Source organism: Struthio camelus, chromosome 1 (genome assembly GCF_040807025.1).
Source record: "Struthio camelus isolate bStrCam1 chromosome 1, bStrCam1.hap1, whole genome shotgun sequence".
Lineage (NCBI taxonomy): Eukaryota > Metazoa > Chordata > Aves > Struthioniformes > Struthionidae > Struthio > Struthio camelus.
Window position 1 is genome coordinate 57,512,734 of NC_090942.1, and position 25,386 is coordinate 57,538,119.

Genomic DNA, 25,386 nt, shown 5'->3' on the forward strand with positions numbered 1-25,386 from the left:
CCTAAGCCTTTCTCGTTAATGAGGATTCCCAAATTTGCATTCCTTCAGCACCTACAGATAGGGGACATAACGTCTAGGGACGCAAAAAGGTCATTCATTCCTGGACTGTCCCCTTATTTTGCAAAAGCATATACCAAAGTGTCAAGAAACAAGGGACAAGTGTAATATTAAAGCAGCAGCAAAGAGCGGGCAAAGACAAATTTATCTTAATTTATTGGAGAACCTTTCTAAAACAAGCGCAGAAGAAGAAGAGAGATATGAAGTGATGGCAGTGCTAATATTCTAAAGAAAGTGGCTCAGGATTTATTGGGCCCTGACATGCCCCTGTGAGATGAGCTTGAATTAAACAGATTCTTCTTAAGTAGTATGGATGCAATTGGCATGTGGACTTTAAAGAGAGAAAGAAAGGAGAAGATTTTGTTTACCACAAAAACTTTTTCAGGTACCTTAATGCCCAAAAGTAAAATAGAGGTTGAATTTATTCTGAAACATGGTCAGGAATTTTAGAAAAGGCTGTTGTATATACAAACAAAGGGAGCATGGGAAACAAGAGCTGAGGAGTTACTTAAATGTCAAGGATTACATTGTACCAGGTAAAACTGAAATGTAGCAGAGGGATTGAATCTCATAAATGAAATGTCATTACTGATGGGAACAAATTATGTAGGAAAGATGGCAAGGGAAAGGGAGGTGGCACTTCGTCAGATGCATTTATAGCTGTAGCACAATACAGTTCAGCCACAAAGAGAACAGTTGTGAAAAATGAAAAACCAAAGAGAAACTGAAGTGGACATCTGCTCCAGCCACGAGAACGCAGGAATGAATTAGAGTCCCTCTCGAGGTACTCAAAGCCACAGGACCCTGTGCTTGTGGAGAATTTAGCTGCCCACACATCTGTTAACAAGCACAGCCAAACATCGGTCGAAGATGTTCATGCGTTACATTGAAACCTGCTCTAATCTGGGCAGTACAGGTTCTTGACAAATAGACAGAAAAATCACAACAGTTCAGGAACTGCAGCTGAGAAATTAAAAGTGACACCAATGAACAAACTATCTGAATGTAACATAGTAAAGAGTTTATTTATTTGACTTAGAAAAGGTCTCTGGCATGATTCACTGGACACGTACACATTAAATATACAAACGCATACCCAGAAGGCACGCATTCAGCCAAAGAGCTTATTCAGAACCTCTCCCCATTTCACGCCAGAAAGAAAGAGCCTCAAGCCCCAGCTTTGTTACCCTCCGTCCAAAACCAGGACTGCAAATGTAGGCCCCTTGGTGTGCCACGCAGATCAGCAAACTTAGGCTGACAAGCCAAAGGATAAATAAGATCCAGACAAGAGGGGTCCAGGGTCAGAAAACAGACTCCGAAGAGAGTTAATCTTGTTCTTTAAAACAGTAACAGAACAACAAACATAATTCCCATCTTTCCTGCACCCTTAGGAGGTCAGTGACTCAGTTACATTAGTACCAAGAGATGGCTTCTCAAGCAAGGACCAAACGACAGCTTATTTGAAGACTGCTGTAGGTACTGCTGTGCATTCAGCCTCCATTAGCAGACTTTCAGCAGAATCCATAAACGTTGCTCCTTGCCCCTCCACTCCTCAGCGCCATCAACCACATTTTATCTGGCAGAGTGATAGAGACTCATTTTACAGGTCACAGCCTCAGGTTTCCAGTGCTCCTCAAGAACCACAGTGAGGAAAACTAGTCAAAATAAACCTAGTCACCCCACCCAGCCTCAGAGCTGTTGTGATAAGATCAGCCAACTGGTTCAAGTTCAGCTGATCTTATCAACGGTGAAGAACAAGTTTCACCAGACTCTGAAACGTCCACTCTGGATCAGTGAGGCTGTGTACATCCCCAAAGAGTCCTGCTGAGTTTAAGGAGTAGATTCATATCATGCAAAAAAAAAAAGCAAGTTTGTTTTCTTAAATTAAGTAATTTAACAACATGTAATAACCCTAAGGAGTTCCACTACATCCTGGCGTCAAGGCATGAGACTCAAGTCCTGTGACTTCCAAAAAAAAGGAGGAGGGATTTAAAAACAACAAATGAACGCGACCCTTTAGGAACTGGCATAGCAACAAAATAGAAGACAAACAGGTATGAGACTTTTACTCATACAGGTATGAGACTTGCACAAAAGGAGAACCTGTTAGCTGGCAAGGCTAAAGAAAAGTGCTTTCCCATCTTGTCATAGCACAGAGAAAGTAAAATGCACTAACAAGCAAGTGCAGAATGAAATGACGAGCAAGTGAAATCAGCCTCTCAGGCTTTTTGTTAAGTCATTTCATCAAGATGAAGCAACAAAGACATAAAAACACAAAGATAGAGGACTTCCTGGAAAACTTGATTATATACATCAACAGGGTACTTATTAGTTAATTAACCTACTGCACAATTAAAAAATAAATAAATATTTTAAAAGTCTGGGAGAACAGGGTAGCACTAGATGACAATATTCTTATCAGAACAAAAAGTGGAATAACATTGGCCTGATAAATTTATCCCTGTTCTTTGCTAACAAAGTGAAATAAATACAAGGAGAAAAAAAAAATCTCCCAAATGTCTGGAGAATAATGGAAGTACAGCAAAAATAAGCCATTTTAGACAATTTTGCAAACATGCAGCAAGTAGTTTTAGGCACATGAGCAGTCTTCCAGAAGCCAACAGAGTAACTCATATATTAAGTTACTTCTATGTCCAAGGGATGGTGTCCTTTCCAACACCTCTTCTCTCCCATTACCAGGAGCAATTTTATGAAACACTGCTGATAATAAGAGCTGGCAGACCTAGCTGTAAAGCTACAGCCTGTTCCCAGAAGACTATATAGAATACCTATATGGAGTAGCAAGCATTTAGTGGACTTTGAGTATCTATCCAATGAGGATGAGCATGTTTAACAACAGGCACAATACCTTTGGCTTTTTAGGATCTCAAGATGTTCTATTGGGTATACTCAGAGTGAAGCTAACATGCTTGCCATTCAAGTTAAATTCACTTCCAGGAAAGGCAGTTACTTAATCAATCAATCAATAAATCACATTTTATCACCAACTACAGGCAGCTGCTTCAGTGTAACAACTGCTGTAATCTAGCACCTGGAAGAGTCTCTGGAACAGCTTATTCTGTGTTGGCAGTGGAGCAGTCATCTTTGCTGTGGATCAAGGAAACAAGCGAAATGGTAGCTCTTAAAACAGAAGAAAACTAAACCTGTGTTTTTCTGATCTCTGTGTAATTTTCTAACAAGTAGGTATGTTAGTTTTCAGGTGACTACTTACCATTAGGATTTATTTGTCATGTATATCACATGAGGGCTTGCTTATGACAGCACAGTATGTAATTTAGATGGCAAGAAGGCCGAGTGGAATATCAATCCACGTACTGAAGAAACAAAACCAACTTGCTTCCCTACTCTGTTAGTGGGTAGAACTGGAAAAGGGCCAATGAACAAGAGGACAAACTGAGGTGGCAAACAGGTCCCGTGTAATGAAAGACTAAATATACAATGAACCTGTAACTTGGAAAAAGTGAGGACTGAGGACATATGTGATATAGGTCTATAAAATCACAAGTGGCAGAGAAACAAGGAATAGAGGCAGTCATTTGGTACATCTGACAGCAGAAGAATTAGGGTCACTCCATGAAACCATCAAGCAGACAATTAAAACAGCTGGAAGACAGTTCTTTTTCATACCACACAATGAACTCGGGGTTCATTGCTACAGAACATTGTGCAGGCTAAAAGTACAGAAGGATTTTAAAAAAGGGACTAAATGTATTCATTAAGGCCAGGTCCAGAAGGAACTGCCAGTTCAGAGAGTCCAAAGACTGCTGGAACAGTGTCAGGGAAAGACCTCAGTATACAAGCTTTATTTTTATGCTTCTTTGATCACCTGTTATTGACTATCCTCAAGACAGGATACCAGATTAAATGGCCTTTGGTCTGATTGCATGTGGCTACTCTTATGGATCAAAGCCCTTGTTTTTAGCATGTTTTAGAATTTATGAAGGTTAACTTCCAAAAAAAAAAAAAAGGAAAAAAAAAAAGGAACATTTGAAAAGTTTATCTGCTTCCCCTGCTTCTTCTTTTCAGCCTCAAAGATACGGCCTTTAATCATTCAGTTTCCATGAATGGCAACGTGCTACTGAATTAGCAACAAACAGGGTTTTATAGCAGCCATCGAAGGCCTGTGTTACTGCTCCCAGATCTGCCCAGGCCCCCTTACAAAGCATTTTTCCTGCACCTGAGGCCCAGTCTCAACAGCAGGTTAAACAACCCCCTCCATTCTAGTTCTTCTCTTTAACAGATTATTACAAAATCACTTCGTTGAACTGCTATTTTTATGACCTGAAGCAAACAGGATACTAATCTCTTGGCCTCTTTGAGCCAAACCCTTCTCCCCTAACCACTCATTTCTATGTGGATAAATGACAACAGGAATCTACAGGAAGACTCCTTGAGGACACAGAATTGCTATGCTGTCTGTAAACATCACCATTTCACCCAGAATTTGCCACTTCGATTGGACTTAGCCTTCCGGCCAGCCAGACCAGGTCACTTCTGCAATGCAGTAGAGTAAACAATGCAACACAGGGATTCTGAGTCTGTAGCTAGACAGACTGAAGTAGCAGCACAAATAAGTCAGAAAATCTGCACTTATCTGGACCCAGAGCGAGCTCTGAGACCCAGTCATCACAGTTGTATTTATATATAAAATATGTAGGCACACACACATATGGGCTAATACATTCGTCACTAGCCCTCACTTAAGGGATCGACCATCCAAAGTCCATGCTTCACCCAGTAAATGTGCTTTAACTGAGGTGTGAGGTGCATCCAGGACCATGCAGTGGCTTGACAGACCACTGGGTGAGGACATTGCTGTAGGTTCACGATGAGTCAACAGTTGAATGTTCCAGCTTGTTCAGTCTCCAGTTCTCCAGACAACCCTTCTCAATCAAGATAACACACAGGTAGGTTGTTTGTTTTTATCGCTTGTAGTGGAGTTTGGACCCGGGTTCCCTGGAATAAAAAGAGGTTAAAATAGTGGTAATGTTAAATAAATAAGATCTGGATAAAGTTTTTGACTTGCACTTCAGTCCTCTTTCATTAGTTATTATACACCTTGTGTTAGACCTACATTACTCTGCGCTCTCTTCTGGTTTTATTTCCTACTTTCGTGGAAAGAAGAGACACTAAAATAAGAGCGAAGTCAGAGTATGCAGTGGAGAAAACCACTAAGAAGTGTTTTCCAGGCTCTGCCTTATACCCAGCCCAGCTTGAACAGTGGTATTCTCAGGTCCCAGTTGGCACTGAAAAGTAGTCTGGCCAAGACTTTGATGGGAGGTCTGCCAAAGAGTAAGGGCTGAAAAAAAAAAAGACTACTGGGTCATTTCATCTATCTGATCCCCACACACATTATCCACAGAGCTTTTTATCAAGCCCAGTTTTAAACATCTCAAGTGGCAATATTTCTACCATTTTTGTTGCAAGAGAAATCCTTAGGCCTCAGGGTCTCTCAGTTAAGTAACATAATACATGGCCAAATTTTTATCTTCATAATTTTTTCATTGCTCCCTCCATACATTCCCTCTGCTTCCCAATATCTGTCCTTTTCAATGCCTGTACTGCTGTCTGATCTCCCTCATTACAGCCAGATGTTGGTCTAGATGTCCCAGCATATTTTTTTCAAGCACTGTACTAAAGCATGTTTGCGTAAGCTTTTGCAAGTAAGTAAGCTCTGCTGCGCTCTGAGCTCAACAAGGCTTACACAACATATAGCCCTGCAAGGCAGTAGGTACTAAGAGGGGCTGCTGCATGGCTTGCAGTCACTCCAAGCAAGGACAGACCCCACTCATGTATTTCTACAGATGGAAGGTATGTGGACATCCCCCAAGCAGTTAGAGCCAGTGGTCAGTACAGAGTGAGAATTTGGAGGGAGAGCTGCCAGAGGTCATGGTGACATGTTAGTGAAAAGTCTTGACCTTGCTGAGAAGTTGAGATGAGTTCAACCCAGGCACCGCCTCCGAACCATGACTGAATCATTTTTCTTGTCACTCTTGTTTATAGGCATTTGATCAAAGTTTTCCTCACCTGTAGATGATGGGGAAGATAAGACCTCTCTCCTCTTCCCCTGCTCCTCTGCACTTTCTTCTACACTGCAACTTCTTGACATCTGTGTGGGAGGCTGCACTGCAACCTACCCTCACATTTGTGGCTGCTCTGTATGTTAGTGCTGCCTCCCCACACCTGTGGGGCACTTGCACCCACAGGTGCCCTGTGGCATTTTATTCTGCTGCCTGTTCCCTCCTTGATCCATTCTGTATATTACTACTGAGCTTATCATTACTCCTATCTTCTCACCACCCCCATTGCCCTCCCTGTCGGTATCATATTCAAGACCCTCATGTTTATTTTTCAGAAGCTTCCATACACCTCCTCTGCTTAATCTCAGTTCCCAACTCCTTTATTCTGCCTACTCCTTCTACTCTTATCTTCTGGCCTTTTTCTACAGATCCTGCTATAGTTAGAGCAGATACTTGCCTTGTACATACCAAAAGACGTTTCTCTCCTTCTCTTTTCAACAGGGGCTGAAAATTCCATTTGCCACTTGCCCGCAATCCCACTTTGGCTCAAAAGCACTATGATACCCAAGCAGGTTTTTCGGTGGTATTGCAGCGCTCAGTGTAAATGCCCATTCTTGTTGCAGGAAGCACCCAAAAGAGAAACTGAAAATCCTGCTGCAAAGTATATGTGTTCTGCAACTAACATGCACAAGAAGTGAAGGCCTGATCTACAGAGAAACTCAGCATAGCAGACCCTTCTGAACCAGCCCACTTTGCAGCTCACAGGGGAGAAACCAAAACAAAAAGCCAGTGCCTTCCAAAGGCACTCAGCTTTCAAATCCTTGCAGTATTTCCCAGAAACTGTGCACAGACGTCAGTGTCTTTGCTGATCACAGTCTGCCCAGCAGCAGCATAAAATTAACACGATTCTCGTCAGGTTCAGAGCTGCTGCTGTTGCACTCCTCACAGGCAACAGTGAAATTCAAGAACTGCGTCAATTTGATGATGTGGTTTAAGAACAGCTTGTAAGACAACGCACAATCTCCATGCACTGTGCTAGGACAACACCCCAAGATGTTAATTTAGGCACTTAGTTCGGAACATTACTTTGTTCAGAGGTGTCTGCAGCCCTCATGTTTTCTATGCTTTCAATTCTGACTTGTAGGTATCATCTTCTAGCATGTCAATACCCAGATTTTCAGACTTTGCCACCGAATGCACTTCTATTACTTTCCTTCCCAGTGCTGATTCTCTTCATCACCATTTGCTCTTACAAGATTGAGCCTGACCTTTAGCCTGCTTGAATAATGTCTTTCAATTACTCTGCAAGCTACGCGGGGTGTGGATCTGGTCTTTCTACGCATTTGCAAGGAGGGATGTGTCTCTGTGGTGCTCCAGAATTAATAGTGACTTTGGAGGATGTGTGCATAGACAGGGCCATAGGGCTTAAGTGTGCTGTTTAATCTTTACAAAAGGTAAGGGCAGCTATTTCAAACTGTGAAGCTCTGAATAATTGCATCCTAACCTGAGTGCATACCAAGGAGCTTCTCCCCCTTCCTCCTAGCCTTCATTTCCACTTCTTACCTCCCTCCTGAAACCCGGAGTAGCACAGCATCATTTCTCACTAGGCCTGCTCAAAACCAACTTAAACTTGCGCTTCCTGTTTTTATCTTGCAGCTGGAACTCTACTCCATACCCATGCTCAAGAAGCTTTTATTCAATCCTAAAGAAGCATGTGCTACTGACCAAGCAGCCATAGGATGGTACACAGTAAATCTTTTGTAACTCTTTCCTGTGAATTTCTGTCTCAATAATGTTTCCTCTGCCATCTCCGTTCAGATTTCACTTTTGGACTACTAGACTAGAGAAACTTGGAAAGAATGCACATACAGAGTGCACCCTCAGCAAGTTTGCTGATGATACTAAACTGGGGGGAGAGGCTAACACACCAGAAGACTGTGCTGCCATTCAGAGGGACCTGGACAGGTTGGAGAGCTGGGCGGAGAGGAACCTCATGAAGTTCAACAAAGGCAAGTGCAAGGTCCTGCACCTAGGCAGGAATAATCCCATGCACCAGTACAGGCTGGGGGTTACCTGCTGGAAAGTAGCTCTGCAGAGAAGGACCTGGGAGTGCTGGTGGACAACAAGTTAAGCATGAGCCAGCAGTGTGCCCTGGTGGCCAAGGTGGTCAATGGTCTCCTGGGGTGCACGAGGCAGAGTGTTGCCAGCAGGTGGAGGGAGGTGATCCTGCCCCTCTCCTCAGCCCTGGTGAGGCCTCCCCTGGAGTACTGTGTCCAGTTGTGGGCTCCCCAGTACAAGAGAGACATGGCACTGCTGGAGAGAGTCCAGCGGAGGGCTACCAAGATGATTAGAGGGCTGGAGCACCTCTCCTCTGAAGAAAGACTGCAAGAGCTGGGCCTGTGTAGCCTGGAGAAGAGAAGATTGAGAGGGGATCTCATCAACGTGTACAAGTATCTGAAGGGGGAGTGTCAAGAGGATGAGGCCAGTCTCTTCTCCGTGGTGCCCAGCGACAGGACAAGAGGCAACGGGCAGAAACTGAACCACAGGAAGTTCCATCTGAACCTGAGGAAAAACTTCTTCACTGTGAGGGTGACTGAGCATTGGAACAGGTTGCCCAGAGAGGTAGTGGAGTCTCCTTCACTGGAGATATTCAAAACGCGTCTGGATGTGATCCTGGGCAATATGCTCTAGGTGACCCTGCTTGAGCAGGGAGGTTGGACTAGATGATCTCCAGAGGACCCTTCCAACCTAAACGATTCTGTGATTCTGTGATTCTGTAATAGTGGTTCCAGTTCAAAAGCGACACACAAGTAGCCATATTTCTCCAGTATTTTACACCAGATGACCTAAGCTGACTTGCCCCACACTTCAAAAGCTGTAGGGTCTCCCATTGTTACTGAAAACAAGCATTTTCACATTCGTGTAAAACCAAAAAATATTTGTACTGACTCCTTGGAAAGACTTACCAGGTTAGGAGGAACGCAGAGGTGGGAACACACCCCAGGTGGGAAGGCTGGTGTGCTGGACCTCAGCTGCTTCCCTGCACTTCCAGTTTTGAGGCTGGCTTGCTTGGAACCACACTGGGTGTCCCCAGTTCTCAATTCTGCGTTCCCCTTTATTTAAAGAGGTGCCAGCCCTCAGGAGCTAGCAATGGCAAAAAATGAAATCTGAACAAAATACAATGATGGTTTATTGGTGGAAATAGCCTAGACCAAGCACCAGGCCATCTGGCATAGATCCACCATGTTAAAAGGAATAGGATACCCTAGCTCCCCTAGCCTGTGCAATGCCCCAGATGGGCTCAGTGCCCCACTGTACAACTGGATAAATCAGTCTGCTTCATGCCTTAATCTGGGCATAACTTCACCATGACTTGTGTGAATGACATGTTGTCTGCTTTAAAAGAGCTGAGAGTGAGAAACATAGAGAGCCTCTGATATTATAAAGTGCTTCTTTAGAGAAACAAATCACAAATCAGAGATTACACAATTCTCTAGTTCTGTCACTAGAGGGTAGTGCAAGCCCTCCCGTCCATTCCTCCAAGAAGAGCTGTCCATACATCTCCCCATAGGTCTTTATGGACTTTGTTTTTCCTGGCTCTTAGGAATGGGGTCCAGCAGCACATACTGTCTGTGCTGAAGATATAAAGAGATTTGGAGAGAGGACAAAGAGCAGGGTATGTTTTTTTCCACCTCCCCAAATGCCAATCACACATCCTAAAATGGGTCTGCTGTGGTCTTAAATTAATCAACCATACCTTGTTACAGTGCCTCTTATGCTGATTTAGCAGTTTTAAGTCTGTCCTTCATTCAGGCAGAAATATTTCTAAGAATTGAATCAATCACTATTCTTCACTTTCCCAATACTTTGCCTTTTTTTGGTCTCAGGAGACTCTTTCAACCTCACGATATGGCCGTCTTAAGGGAATACAGTTGTTCTACTCCTGCATTTCACATTCATCAGAGCACAGAATGGTCCCTGGCCAGACAAGTTGAGAAGAAATGTTCTCCTCTGAACTTGTTTATTTTCTTGTTGGAGCAGGATGCTTTGGCAGCAAGCACAGCTCACTGAGAGAGGGAGACGACCAAGCTGAATAGTCCCTAGATTTACTTCAGTCTGACAAAACATCTAAAGCCTTGGCAAGTTAGTTATTAACCCATAAATTGGGGGAAATCTTTATCACTTGAGTCTTGAACCAGATGAAGCCTTGGAAGAACATCGTGAAAATATCAATCATGCATTAGAAAAGAATAGAAGACTGAGATCTAGTAGCTCTCCATAGCTTCTATTTTCATGACCTTCTCCCCTATTTTAGGAGATAAAGAAGCAAACTAAAAAGACATCCACCCTCTCCTCCACTCCTTCACCCCTCACCTCAACATAAACACATGCTTTCCTTTCTTCTACACCAGTAACCTTGTCACAGTAAATCCAGCCAACTAAACCCAAATGAGGAAAGGAGGGGTTACACTGGCAATCTGTCTGCACTCTGCCAGCCACTACGACCCTGAACATACTGCTGCCATTTATTAGGGTAGTGTACTGTAACATTATTTCAAGAACTGTTCACACAACCTGTTTTTCAGGAGACATTCACCTTTACCTCTATTTGCCCAATACCTGCTTGTTGCCAAGTATCAGAAAACATTTACATAAGAAATACCAATCTTATTGTAAGACTGCCATTAAGTTGCCCTCAGATTTATGCTTCCTTTGATACAGCTTTTACTCTTTTTTGATCCTAGTCATTTAAATACAGAGGTTATGACAGGATCCACTCACAGCTGCCTATGTAGAACATGTTTGCACCGATTAACCAGGCTCAGAACGAGGGACAGCCTAAGACCACAGAAGCAGACAAGCACAGAAGTGCTGGTGGGAGAGGTTTTACCTGAGATGCCTCCAGCACTCCGAACACTGGCATGACCTATGCTGAGCCGTTCGTATTCCAGTTTCATGTTCCCCAGGTCTTCTCCTGAATGTCCTTCACTGGCAAAAGAATTGGCCTCAATGCTTGAGCCTGGAGACCGTTTGGCCTTGCGACTGAAAAGTCCACTGGCAAAACGTTTTCCTTGCTTTGAGCTGGCCTGTGCATCTTCTTTCTTCATGTCACGAATAGACTCTCTAGATTTGGATTTATTTTTCAGGTCCATGTGGAGCCGGCAGAACAGTTTCTGAGGGCTCCTATTCAACTTGTTCAAGTTCTCTAGAGGTGGCTCAATCTCTGGGAGCTCTTGCTCCAATGTGATTAAGTCATTCAGGAACTGATTCAACCTTTTCTTTGACTCACTTGTTTCCTCCTTTTCCAAATTCCCTTGGTTCTCCTGCCTGTGGCGTGAAGCCCAGAGCATCATATCACCACGGGTTGCCCCTGCCACTAAACCATACTTAGGGTTGATGATCTTCCGAGCCACAGTGGAGGAATGAAGGCCTGTCTTACCAGCTCCGAGAGGGAATGAATTAGCAATACCTAGTTCTTTGTAGAAATTAACTTCCTCTGAAATGGCATAGAGCTCACGAAACTCGACATCAAACATCTCCACATGCTGTCCTGTCAATACTAGCAGGATGTTTCTGTCAACATGGGATGAACTCCATGTGAAGCTAAGAAGAGGAAACAGAACTGACATTAGATTTTGGGGTGCCTACTTGACCCAGCCCACCTAACAATATCTAGAATACTTGCTATGTGAGAAAGCAAAGCATTGTACTATTTGCCCATATGTCCTTGCCAGCATGGGCCAGGATAGATACTTGAAGTTCTTTATTATTGTTCTTTATTTTGCATGCAGACCAGATGTGGAACAAAGGCCCAGCAGCTCTCAAGAACAGTTTATCCTTTTAAAAAAACAGCACTGCATCAACGGGAGGAGTCTCCAGCCTCAAAACCTCACTGCAGAGAACTAACCACTGTAGCTGATCACCACCTGATGCAGAGTGGAAGGATCCCCAGCACACTGAAATGGACCATTAGCATGGGCACGTTCTCTTCTCCTGGGAGGAGCCTGTGCTCTGTACCACCTTCTCTCTTGTCCCACCCTGATTTCTACAGGTGCCAAACAGATTATAAAGGTTATGATAAGAAAGGGAATGACATGGGAGGAAGACTCTCCAGAAAAGCCACAAGCTATTCTTTACATAAAGAATGTAGCTCTGCCTTAAGAAAGAGCAACCCACCTATAGGATCCTGTGGCCACTTTTTCACCGTCCACCATCAGGAATCGGGATGCCAGCGTACCTCTGATCTTCCCTGCTGGCATGTAGAACCCAACTCCTGTCACAGAACGTATACGGATGTTCTAGCAGGGAGGCAAAAAGACAAAATGTCACAATAAATAGGGCAGAGAATTAGAAAATTGCCAGCTCCAAGTCTTAACATGTCACTCACATTATCTCACTGCATCTGGGACTACAGCTCATTTTACATCAGCCACCAGAAATCAGAAGGGCTGCAGGAAGGAAAGCACAGTGCTGAAGGCCCTGTTGTCAGCCCCTGTCGGTACAAGTCGCTCCCCTCCATCAACGTATAGCCCTGTCCAATAGGTCAGTTTCTTTGTAACTTTGCCTGCTCTCTTAGCTATTCGTCTTAGCCCTCTGGCAAGACAACGCTTTCAAAATCAAATAATTCTCTGTCTCCAGTCCTGTGTTGCAGCTCAGAAGGCCCAGCCCTGTTTAGAGGAGTGAATCAGAGGTAGCTCTGAATCATATATGCAATCTCTGAAGCCTGATCCCCGTTCCATAGCACTTGTGAACTATTCTCTGGACTAGGCTAACAGGACCACAAGACCAAGGAACTTCCTAACAGGTGTGCAGTCCAAAAGACACAGTTAGGTGTGTATATTACCTTCCAAGGTGTGCTTTGGAAGGTAATATATGAGGCAGGCTCAAATTAGGCTCTTTTCATGCTTGTGTTTTGACATCAACAACATATAGCTTGAAAAAAATGGGCAAAGTAGAAGACTAGACAATTTAGTTATTGCAGAAGAGAGGAGGAAACAGTTCTGTTACTTGAAACATGGAAGTTTCCTATCTGTTATAACAAAAGAAGAACGCTGACGTTTATTATTTTGTTAAGAACCCCAAACACATACAGCGTCCACCTAGATTCTTCAGTGTTCAGAGGACAGTGGAAGAACACAGAACTTTTTTGTGAACAGAAGGAGTAGGATAAGTGTCTCTACTGACGTCCCAAATAGATTAGCAAGGAGATGAAGAAGGCAAAATCTTTTATGAGGTGAACTGAAATAGTTAGAGGAAATTACCTGTCCCCAAACCTCCTGTCTCACTTGTACCCTTTGACCATCAAATCTACAAGTAATAAAACAAAAAACTACCAGGGACAGAGAAAACACTGCTTTAAGGTTATATGCTCTGCTTCAACAAATATGTATCTAGATTTTCTGTTAGAACACATTTACATACTGGGCTGAGAGTTACTCTGCTCAGACTAATGCTGAAAACACTCCATAGGTCCTGGCTGTCCAAAACTGAATTGCCAAACAGGTAAATGCACTGCCTCACAGTACAAAAAACCAACCAAAAAACCCAAATTGATTGTCAGCATCAGTTGAAGGGAAATTATCTTGTTGCTCTGACATACAAATGTAGACTGTTTTCTTTATTCCACCATCTGTTTCTGTAAGAATCCTGTAAGAATGAAGATCTAAAAGGTATTGTGATCTGGAGGAATAAATCCAGGGTTAGGAGTCAGGTAGTCCCAAGTATAATCACAGCTGTGTCACTATTCCCTGTGATGCTTTGGGAAAGTCAATTCACCTTTGCCTCATTCTTCCCCCATCTGCAGAACAAGAGAATCGTGAGGATTTGGCTAATGCTAGTACAGCCTTAGATCCCATGAAGTGCTAAGTACTATTATTATGAACTTCACTGACAGCTTAAATATTGATAGGCTATAGAAATCAGCATGCAGGAACAAGTGATGATAAGAGTGCAGAATTCTTTCAAAAAGCAGTTTTCTGAATATAGCCCTTACCTTTTGAATCTGTTCCTATTTTTCTCAGTAAAAATACAGCAGTGGCAGTACAAATTCTGACTAACAGAAACTAATGATACTACTATTCTGCATTCATCTATTGCTTGATCCGTCTGGAGTTCTGTGTGGGCATTAGCTGATTAATCCTCCCATCACTGCTGAAAGTATTATTACCTTGTTTTAGAGATGAGGAACCTAAGAGAAAAGATGAAGTAACTTGCCCAAGGCCTAGCAGTGAGTCATCTGAGTGGGCTGCTGAATGGAGGTTGGGTAGAGCACAGGAGCAAGGGTGCCCTTTGCAGCATTTGGAATAAGATATGTAGTTGAGTGGCTGTTCAGCTAAAATCATTTTTTCCTTGATGAGTAAAATTGGATTTGGGTTCAATCAGGGAATATTGTCTGCAAGGTCAAGAAGGACCTTTGTTCTTTACATCTGTCAACAGCTCTGATAGGCAGTGTATGTTTCTGAATCAAGAATTATCAGCCTATGTGAAAGCAGCAAGTTTCTTAGCATTTAACAAGTGTCAGTTTTACTAGGAGTGCATGCTGCACCACCTTCTTTTGGTGGAAAGAAGCACATTTGAATTGCTGCAGTAACTGAGCTACACTTAACACTTACAAAGGTATGGAAGAGATAGTATCTAACAGCTGAACACATAAACCTCCTTGAACAAAATAGGCACAGGAGGCATAAATACATCTCGAAGTGCAGAAAACAAGCATAAAGTCATATAAACATCAAGTCACTTAGCAGGTTATTTGTATAATGTTTTCTGCCTTGAAGGATCTTTGAGCATTTGAAGATTGATGTATCAAGCTGTGCAGAGGAGGAACAAGCTTGAGTTCATGTACAGAAGACAATACAACAGCAAAAGAGAAAAGGCAAATATAAATGAGGTGAGATTTCAGCCATTTTCTTACTGTAACATTACTAATGTTACAGTAGTAACAGATATTTTGGGTAATGGACCAGGTGGTTCCCCAGAAGGAAGAGAAAGACTCCTCCAGATCTGTCTTCTTCTTAAAGCTTCTGTTGTAGACACTTGCTTAAGGTTTGTCGTATCCTGGCTTCTGGAAGCTGCAGCCTGTGTTAGATTTCCACATCTTCTTTAAGCAGGTTTGCACCACTCCGCATCACAAGCAATGATTATTTGCTTGTGCCTATCAGCAACTTACGCAGACTGGTAACACTCGAGCCTGACAAAGGATCCTAATACACACAGTGAAGGGATCAATCTTTCTTGTTTTATTGTGACGCAATTTTAAACCTCACCCACAATCCACAGAGAGTTAAATTAGACACAGTTTAAAAAGTCAAGATTGTGTTGTGACTGACACTTAGTTGTCCCTAAAGAGACCTAGGCAGCAATGGCCAAGAGCTGGGGTTGGGTAGGGTGAGATATGCAAGACGGACCCTAAAGGCAAGTGTTGCAACTACTTCCGTTAGGGGATCCTGTGTGTCCCTTCCCTCCTAGGTGTTGCAAAGCAAGCGGAGATGTTTATTTCTAGTTGAGACGGATGGCACAAATAGATTTAAAACAAATATTAGACAGGCAAAAGAACAAAACAGTAGCTGATGTATGACACACTCAACAGTCTTGTACATTGCTTATGTTTTTTCAAAATGTAGGGATCCCCCTTCTGGTGTCCTTTAGAAAAATTAGATCCCTTCAGTTAGCAGCATCTGTTAGGATAACTCCTGTGCTGTGTTTCCTTGCACGACTGCTTCACCTGAGAGCAGGTCTGAGGGGGAGGCCCCAGAAACCTGTTCTTTTCTACTCTAAAATCGTAGAGATGGAGGTTCCAGAGAAGGAGGAAAGAGGGATAAACACACGAGATTCATGTGGACAGACCCACTGTGACAACAGACAATGAATCTTTCTTTTTCATGGTCTGCAAGGTTCTCAATTGTGCTGATCAAACCTCTAGATTGGAGAGATGGGTGAAAGGTGCTCATTTTACAGAGGGATACAAAAGCAGCCACAATCCGGAAGCCCCCACAGCATATTGCTGGGAAAGATTGTGGACTTACCATATGTCTCTGCCCTGAACAGTTTTGGAAAACTGTCAAAGTCCTGTTGAGATAACAGTAGAAGCTGCAGGTAGTCAGGTAGAATAGGATAAAATGCACCTTGCTGTACCTGGCCTGGTAATGTCATTACTGGGTATCATTTGGATGGGTCTTCGGGAAAAGAGAGCCCAAGAAACCCCCATTTTCTAAAGGTCACAATCAGCCTAGACAAATTCTCTAATAGATCGTTAAAAAAACTAAAAAATCCTGCATTATATCATGAACAGCTTCCCCCCCTCACTTGAGTTAGGATTGGACGAGGAAAGCTGTGAGGTAAATATGAAATAAAAGTCCAAAAAGTCTTAGAGAGAAGCTTGGGGTAATATTTAAGAATTCTAGAGTAAGGAAAGGAACTCCTTGCATGCTGGGAAAATGAATCTGAAAATTAACATGAAGGTGAACTTCCTGCAGACACCACATTCCCTGGGTTTGCTTGGAGCTCTAGGTAAACTCCCTGTCTTTGAGCAGAAGTCTGTTTCTGGAGCCTTAGCAGAAGCATGGAGGAAAGAACTCATCTAAAACCCAGTGAGGAGGATCACCCTCTTAATGACAAGAAGAGGACTTTTTGTGGGCCTGTGAATTTTAGATCTATGAGAACTTTGATTCATTCTGATCTCAGAACACCCTTGTGTGAAACATAACGGAAGTCTGGCAAACCATGTCCTGTAGGCTCAAGAAGCCATATGACTCATACATACAAGACATGCTCTTACTAACATCCCAGGATGAATGTGCAGATAGTTGAATTTAAATGCACTTCTAGTGAACTCTGGCCTTGAAATGAGACAAAAAGTGAGTTTTCTCATTTTATGTTGAGAGTCAGTAAAGAATTTTTGTCTTATGCAGAGCTAGTTACTGCCCTCCTGTAACAGTTTCCTTCCTGTGAGACTGTGGGCAGATCTTGACACCTTGTCATCTCAAACTGATAAAATAGCAAGGATCTTTGTGAAAACCCCCAGCACTGTGCACAGACAAAAGGCAAAAGACAGTGTTAACAATAAACCTCCCTATATTAGGACCTCAAGGTATTCACTCTGCTTTGGATGAACAGAGAGATGAAAACAAAAGGGCAGGAAGCATAGAGCAATCTCAGCATCTAATGATGGGCTGACAGAAGCCAGAATAAGCATTCTGACCATGCAACAATGAAGGTCCATGGTAACGTGGCATCTCTCTCTCTCTCTTTCTCTGGGGTCAGAACTTTCCTGTAAATCGTAAAGTTACCTCTCACATTGCTGCAGCTTCGCAAGCAAAAGCCATCCTGTAAATCTTGCAGAAGCATTCCAAAAGAGAGATGAGAAGAAGGTAGGGAGGAAAAGTATGAAATTCCCAGATGACAAACTGTGGTCCACTGGTCAAAGTATTCTAGAAGAAAACAAAGTAGTTGCACAAAAAGATGGTGGAAAGGGAGAATGTTTTCCCTGTAGCTGAAAATCTGTAGAAGACATTAAGGCATTATAGCGGTTGTCAAGAAGAAGATACTACATAAATAAGAAATGGGGAAATGATAGAGTTAACTGCACTAGACACTCTATTTCTTTCTTGGCAATTCCAATAACCTCTGTGACCCAGCAGCGGGGGATGAAATGATTCTGCCTGAAGAAGACTGGAGGTTCAGCTTGCTTTCTGCTTTACAGATGGGTCTTCAGCACTAAAAGTGCAAAAAAACCCTAGACACATTAGATCAATGGGGTGGCAGGGGGGATCCCAAACCTCAAATGGGAGAATGTGCCTTGCTGTAGACTCCTTGGGTATCCAAAGCCTGGTGTCAGGAGAATCACTATAATTTCTGCTGTACTGACACAAACAGCAGCCCAGACACATCCAAGGCAGCCTTGGAGAAAAGCACTATCAACCAGCTGTTTCTTATCTGACAGGCATTTCTGCTGAGGGTGGAGAACAACAGCAGCTAGGGCAGGATACTAAGAGCCCATCTTCCTTGAAAGACATATGACCTGTTTTTCCTTAGAGGAAGAGTCTTCCCAGCCCTTTTATAAAAGCCAGCGTGGCACCATAGAAAGGAATAAACTGCATTGACCTTGACAAGGGTAACTAAAGCCCCCTCAGCCACACTGGGAAAGGAGTATAGCAACTCTAAGTGGGGAATTCAAGATACAGTATGAGATAGCTGGGAAAGGATAGGAAAAGGTTGAAGGCTGGAACGCTGCACAAGAGCAAAGAACTAAATTAAAGAGGGATGTTAAAAAGTTCTTCTTCAGTGGACCTCCTTCATCTCAGTTTGTGTTTTGGACTTTTTTTAGCCGAAGACATCTAAAGAAAAACAGCAAGTGCTGCTCTGAGAGAAGAGAATTACAGAAGAGAGAGAAGAGTTTTCTACCAATTTTGATAAACATCAGTTTGAACTCTACCTCTTTGGAAAGAGTGACCTCGTCATGCAACCAGGCTGCCGCAGGACCCAGCCACTGCTGTTGCATGCTACTGGGATGTTCTGTGATGACATGTTTTGGCCCGGAAAGTCTGTGTAAATACCACTGTAGAAAGAGGTAAGAGGAAGGGCACGAGGGGACCACCTGCTGTGTAATGATGGAGAAAGCAGACAAAAAGGAACTCACCTCTCCAAAAGCATTGCAACTTTTCCTAAAATGCTAGGGCATCTCTCTGTCCACTCTATCCAGGAAAAGAGTCGGTAGTGAAGTTATCATTCCTGCATGGTGAGAAAAGTACTGGAAAATAGGTATCAGGGCAAATAAGAGTTACTGCTGCTGTTTCATTTTGTACCAAAGAAACTCAACCCTAGGCCACTGAATACTCCTGAAGCTTGAAACAGTTCTACTCTAATGATGTCTGTATCTCGCTTTCAAAGACACCAGAGGAAGGAAACTTCCATCTCTCTTTTGGAGAAAGATGAGACAACTGCTCAGCTGGATGACTTTTTTTGATGGAGAAGTCCAGAAACTCAGAACAGAGTGGTAGTTCACAGGAGCATTGTTCAGATGTATGCAAGTCATTTTCATTCAGATTTAAGCTGGCTCTCCTTGGATAGTTACATGAGCTTCTCTAACCTTCAGAGCCTCTTGAGAGTTTTTTTTGACACTATTAATTGAGTGTATATAGAAGATCTGCCCTTCCCCCAGGCAAAAAGGCACTTTTTGCTTTACTGCTAAGGAAAGCAGTTGGATCACAAGAGGGGCAAGTTTCACACCCTGTAAGTTGTTTCCAGCACAGCAACCTCTCCAGTATCTGAAACAAGACTCTAGTAGTGACGGTGTTTGAAGCTAATAAGCTTTAAAACAATAAGAAGTACAATACTAAGTATACACATACAAAGTATTTCAGTTTGTGTGTACTGGAAGGAAATCCTACTGAGGCTGCTTGTGCCAGCCAAGCTAGGCTGACTACGCTGCTGTGCTGCGTCCACTATATGAAGACATACTCTATCATGGAACTGGGGAGCAGCTATGCTCACAGCTGGGGAGCTATGCTCCCCAGTCTTTTATTTTCTCAGGCAAAGGAGGACTACAGGCTTGTGCAGGCTACAGATGATGTCAAAAGGTTGCTGCTGGTGAAGAAAGTCTTGATTTCACAAAACATACGTGTACTAAAACTGGGATCCATGCAAACAATAACTCAAAGAATTGTTCTGGACTCTAGATGAGTTTGAATCCATGTATAGGAGACCCAAAGGCAGTTCCTCAGGCAAGTTTCTTCCCAAACAGGAATTTTTAGGTCACAAGAGCCAAGAAGCTACATAGAGTCCTGTCTTCTCAGGTGAAAGGCAAATAATCCAAGTCTTTCCTTTTTCTCTCTTTCCTTCAGTATCAGCAAGACTCTTATTGCTCTATGTTCCATCAACCCCTGTCTCAAGTTCTGTGATGTGACTGGCAGAGAGAAGGAGATGTGTTCATCTGTTCAAGTAACTTCCAAAGTACATTACAACTTAAAAAGATCGTTGACTGATGGGAGATAATAGTCCATTATTGAATATCTTACCCGGATCTGCAAGTCTTTGAGGTCAAGGCATCTGCACATTTCCAAGAAAAGCTTCACACCTTCCTCATCTAGGATTATATAGACTGGGATCCAACGTTTATATGCTGCGTCAACAATATCTCGGAAGATGTCCCGATCTGTAAATACATCCATGACCAGTGCAATAATCTGGAAAGAAGAAGATGGTAGATAGGCAACTAAATAAAACATTAGGAACTGAAAGGGAGGCCTATTACACTGGTGCAAAATAAAGGAGAACACTGATACCAGAATATGGAGGAGGAGGATATAGGGGAGACGAAAGTACAGGAATGTACATGCCCAAGCACTTCCAACAATCTCATAATTTTCTGGCATGGCTCCTGTTGCACTTTGGAAGGAACTTAATAAATCTCTTTGAGGGTTCTCCTTCTTCTAGGGGAAGATGGCTTACTTCAGAGGCCTGAAGAACACCAAAGCCAAATACCCAGTTTTCCTCTGTACTGTGAAACCCTCTTTGTCTCCGTAAAGATCCTCTTAAACAAAGTAGAACACTGAAAAAAGATTGAAAAAGAAGAGTGAAAAGCACAGCTCTAGCAATTATCATAAGGTGAGTAATAGAAGAATGAGTGTAGAGAGGAGACGTGGCACAACTCCTTGGTCATCGTGCATAGTGCAAACAATGAGAATTTTATTTTCCTGTTTTACCAATTGCCTGTGAGAACTCTGCTGTCAAGACTGGCTTCATGAGGAATATCCTTTGAAGCTCCAACATAAAAACCTCATGCTTGTCATGACTAGAGTGCATGTGCTAGATATGGAGACAAAATGATCATTCCGTCTCTTCACACGTGCATTTTTCTGATATAAAACTAATCCCTCTTTTCAGGCACAGATTTTATATAAAAACAAAAAAGCAAAAGGCTGTGCTGATATGACAAACAGACAAGCCTGAACATTCATAGGATGAGTAACAACAACAACAACAAGATTATGGGAAACTTGTATGATGATCTTGTATGTTCTTCTTGACTCTGTCTCTCCCCACTTTCTGTAGCTTTCACACCATTAGAGATATCAGTTCACTCTTTTTTCCTGAAAGACTCACGCTCTCCAACCTTTAGAAGGCTATGAATGAAGGAAACTACTGTTTTCCTAGTCCCACTGGGAAATGTTAACCTGGTGGGTCGGAGCGCTCATGCTGACAGTAGGCTGGGAAGCAACGTGGCTAAATTCTAAATTCCCTGGGCCCTAAGGTCCCAGGGACGGGCCAGGCTGTGTTGGGGACAATGCAAGCAGGTGTGAATGGAATTTAAGAATGGCTCAAACAATAGAATTTTCTTAAGTTGGATTTTGGAAGAGGTGCAGCTTAATTTGTAGGAGCCCTTGTGAGGGGGGAATAATTCCCACCAGAGATCACTTTCCTTTGAAAGTGCCCTTGAACAAATTGGGTTTTGGGAAAGTGATGCCATGGCAAATGGCATCCCCTAGACTGTTCTTATTGAGTCTCTGCTTGTACAGCCAACAACAACCAACAACGTCTGCTCTGTCTGGCTCTTTCTGTCAGCAGTGCTTACGCAAGCTTTTTTTGGTTTAAAAACAAAAAAAAAAAGAGCTGCCATTGTGTTTATGCCCATCATTAACATGTATGTCCTTGATATGGGTGATCTATGATGGTGCACCATTATAACACAATAGTAAGACCCTTGATAAATTCTGCTAAGCAGAAGAGCTGAATTCAGATCCCACCTTAGTTCTTATTTTCCACAAAAGGAACAAGATGCATAGACTGTTACCAGAACTTCTGAAAAATTAAAATGCATTGAACGTATGCCACTTTATTCCTAAACAACTTATTGTACAAACAGATGATGATTAAAGACATGAAGTATTCATGCGTTAATTAAAGCATGTTATGCCTCCCCCCCCCCCCCACTCTGATATGGATACTGTTATTCGGGAACCTGGATGTCAGATAGGATTCATTTAAGTAAGAACGTTCACACAGGAGCTCGATCAAGAATAGCTAGCAGAAGCGTGAATTTTATTTTCTTTCCATCCCCTCCATTTGCAAGTAGTCCAACATCTGCAGAAATTTCAGCACACCCTGAACATTAACTACCAGTCCTGGCCTTGCAATATGAAGAGACAGTGTGTTCAATGCTTTGCATCTCTACGTTGAATTGGGCTTCTCTGCAAAGCCATGGACTAAACCCGTGGAAAATGCACCCCCCCTCCATGGAAAGCTGCCTTGCAACTGGCACTTCCAAGCTGGCAAACTGTGATAGGGAGCACCCCATTGTTAATATGTCACAATCTTCCCAAACCCCTGTCATCGTTAGTGATCTGGCAAGATTATCTAGCAGCATTCCCTAATCGAGCAAGTCAGAGCATGAGTGTCTACCCCTGTAAGAAATTTTTCCCATTTCTCTACCCTATGGATAGTAACACTACTTATCTATGGGGCATAGGTGTGCCTGGCTCTTCTTAGACATGTACAGATTGGCGAGCATTAACTTGCCAGTCTTACTGTGGCAAGGTAGCTTAATAAACGCATGTTTGTTAAACACTGATGATAAGCCACCCACAGACATGCGCCAAATATTACTACTACCTGTTTAGACCTCCCCCAGCCAGAACACTGCTGAAAGAAAAGCTGCTGCCTGGAGATTTTATTCTCCAGGCCCAGCTTAACTGAACACAATAGGCATAGTTATCTAAGAAAAAGGCCATTAAACACTTAAATGGCTGTTAAACATGAAACCACCTTTGAGCTGGGAGGGGTGCAGTTCATCTGGTCAACAAAAAAATTTCCAAAGAAATTAATGACTTTCAGGTGCCAGGAACAGCTTATTGAAAAGAGCCAAGTTTTCCCCGTGGTCACACCATTTGTAGAGGCATTTATGCCAGCGCGAACAGGATGGGAAGTTACACCAAATCAGAATGAAAATATTTTACAGCTGGTTTCACAATGGTCATTGACCCGGATTATGGAGTGTGCACATATCTCTGTGAGCAGGTAGCTGAAGAGAACACAGATTAATGTCTTTCTGGAAAGTTTTCTGTGTTTGCCAGCAGGTTTGGTTTTAACAAGTCTCTGCAAAGGGTGTGCCTATAGTTTTGTGCCTGGAGAGGGGGAGGAGGAAATAACCACTGAATTAGCCTCTCACGGAAAGCAACAGAACTAAAAGCAGGAATGAAGGGTCTTACACTGTTACCCCTTTCCACAGGGTGGAGATGTCAGCTCTGAAGGGAATCATTTCCTGCGTGGTATTTCCTGGAAATTTCACCTGGACCCAGAAAAACCTCATCAATGTCCCCTAGCTACCCTTGTGCAAGCTCTTGTAACTTCACAGCTGGTTTGCTTTCTTGCCAGAGGTGCACTGTTGCCACTAACAGTTCTTTCCAGCCAAAAATAAATAGGAGGAGCCGCCGCATACTGTCGGGACTCTGGCTGCCTGGCAATCAAGGCTGGATGGTACTGAGACCACAGAAAAGCCTTATGAACACACTCACAGCACTGTGTTTAAATAGGGTTACCTGCACGTACAGGAGAGGTGGCAGGAACAGCATCACGACGCGTGCTCCCCTGAACCAATGAATCAGATGGAGATGGGACAAAAGGAACCTCTAGTACAAAACCTCAGGAACCCCAGGACCCCCAGGAGGTGGGGGGGTGGTGTTTAACCCCATCCTGGATGTCAGCTCTTATTTCATTTTGGCAAACCATAATGTTATTATGACCGGCAACGAACTGCACGAAACACCCTACCGGCTTGACGGCAACAAGCTGGGGGGCCCACTGTGCTCTCCGGCTTTGGTGTGGAAAGAGGTAGTGAAGAAAATCTGGGTGTTGGAGGGCTCCCGACACCCCTCCACCCCACACGTCCCGGCCAGGCCCTCGCTCCTGGCCCCCCACGCCGCTCCCACACCTGCAGCTGCCCATGCCCTCGGCCCAGCACCCCCTGGTCACACCGCAGACCTGCGAGGGCAGGGGTGCAGGTGGCTCCTGCGGATTGTGTGGGGCCAAGCCTGACCCCACTGCCATGGGGCCAGCCATGGCCAACGGCCCTGGTGGGTCCCCGGCAGGGGGGGCCAGGCCCTACCTTCTGGGCCTGCTGGATCATCTCCCGCACCACCTCCTTGAGGTGGGGCGCGCTCTCCTCCTTGCGCGGGTGCGTGAAGAGGGCCACGCGGCTGATGCCCCGGTAGAAGGTCTTGTCGGTCCAGCCCAAGTCCAGTGGGGGCACCTCCGTGTCGGAGCACTCGGGCCAGTAGGTCAGTGAGAGGGTCTTGCCGCCGGGCCCGCGCACCGCTTTGCCGTCCCCCTCCTGGGGGTCCTCGTAGCCCCTCCAGCCGGCCCGCAGGGCCTGCAGCTCCCGGCTGGAGAGGAAGTCGCGGAGCTGCTCCTTCTTCAGCTTCTCCCTGTAGGCCGCCTCACCCCGGGTCACCAGCGCCTCCAGGGCCCGGCGCTGCTCCTCGCTGTAGTAGAAGCGGGCCTGGGCCTCCGTCACCTTCTCGTTGACGTGCAAGTCATCCAGGAGGATCACCTGGGACTCCGCCATGCTGCCGGCACCCGCAGCGCCGGCTGCCCGGGGAGGCTGCCGAAGGAGGGGAAGGCAGGGCAGGGACCGCCTCACCTGGCGCGGCCCGAGCCCGCCCCGCCGGGTGGAGCGGCCCCGCACCGCCCCACGCCGGTCCCCAGTGCTCCCCTGGCTCAGCCCAGCCGGGGTGCCTCACCCCCATGCTGGGGACATGGCTGGCCCCCCCCGCCTCGCCCCAGGTCCGCGCGTGGCCTCAGCCCCCAGGGTGCGGGGACCGGACTGCCCCCCAGCACGGCCGGGCTGGCGGGGACGGGGTGCCTGAGCAGAGCCCTTGGAGGAGAGCCGGGCTTGGGCGGTGTGTTTGGGGGTAAAGCCCTACGGTTGTTGAGGGGGGGAAATGCAAAAATGTATTTTGGAGGGATGGGTTTTTTTTCCCCTTTTTTACCGTGGCGGCTGCCTGTTCATTGGAAAAGAGGGGATGCGGAGCGGGCAGAGCGCAGACCAGGCACTGAGACAGCCACAAGCCCCGGCTGGCTGCTAGCCGGCCTTCGCCAAGCCCAGTAAAAAAACAGCAAGAGCAGTTCAGTGATTTGCCACATAGCAGGACCCTGTTTGCAGATAGGAAGATGACAGAGTGATTTGCCTGAGGCCACCCAGCAGGCTCATGTCAGTGCTGGGAACAAAACCGCGCTGCTCCAAGTCTCCGGCTGGGAGCGTGAATAAATTCCCCTGGCTTTACACACATGTCTC

General features: G+C 44.5%; 1 protein-coding gene across 1 annotated transcript; it reads right to left on the reverse strand.

Moving 5' to 3' along the window:
• Positions 1–452: 452 nt before the first annotated feature.
• On the reverse strand, positions 453–24,744 carry FAM83F (family with sequence similarity 83 member F). The gene is made up of 5 exons (XM_068941493.1): positions 24,199–24,744; positions 20,114–20,281; positions 12,276–12,397; positions 10,990–11,702; positions 453–5,034 (listed from the first exon to the last, which is right to left on the reverse strand). Exons 1-5 carry the CDS (start codon positions 24,655–24,657, stop codon positions 4,970–4,972), a joined length of 1,527 nt encoding a protein of 508 aa, XP_068797594.1. The 5' UTR covers positions 24,658–24,744; the 3' UTR covers positions 453–4,969.
• Positions 24,745–25,386: the final 642 nt, after the last annotated feature.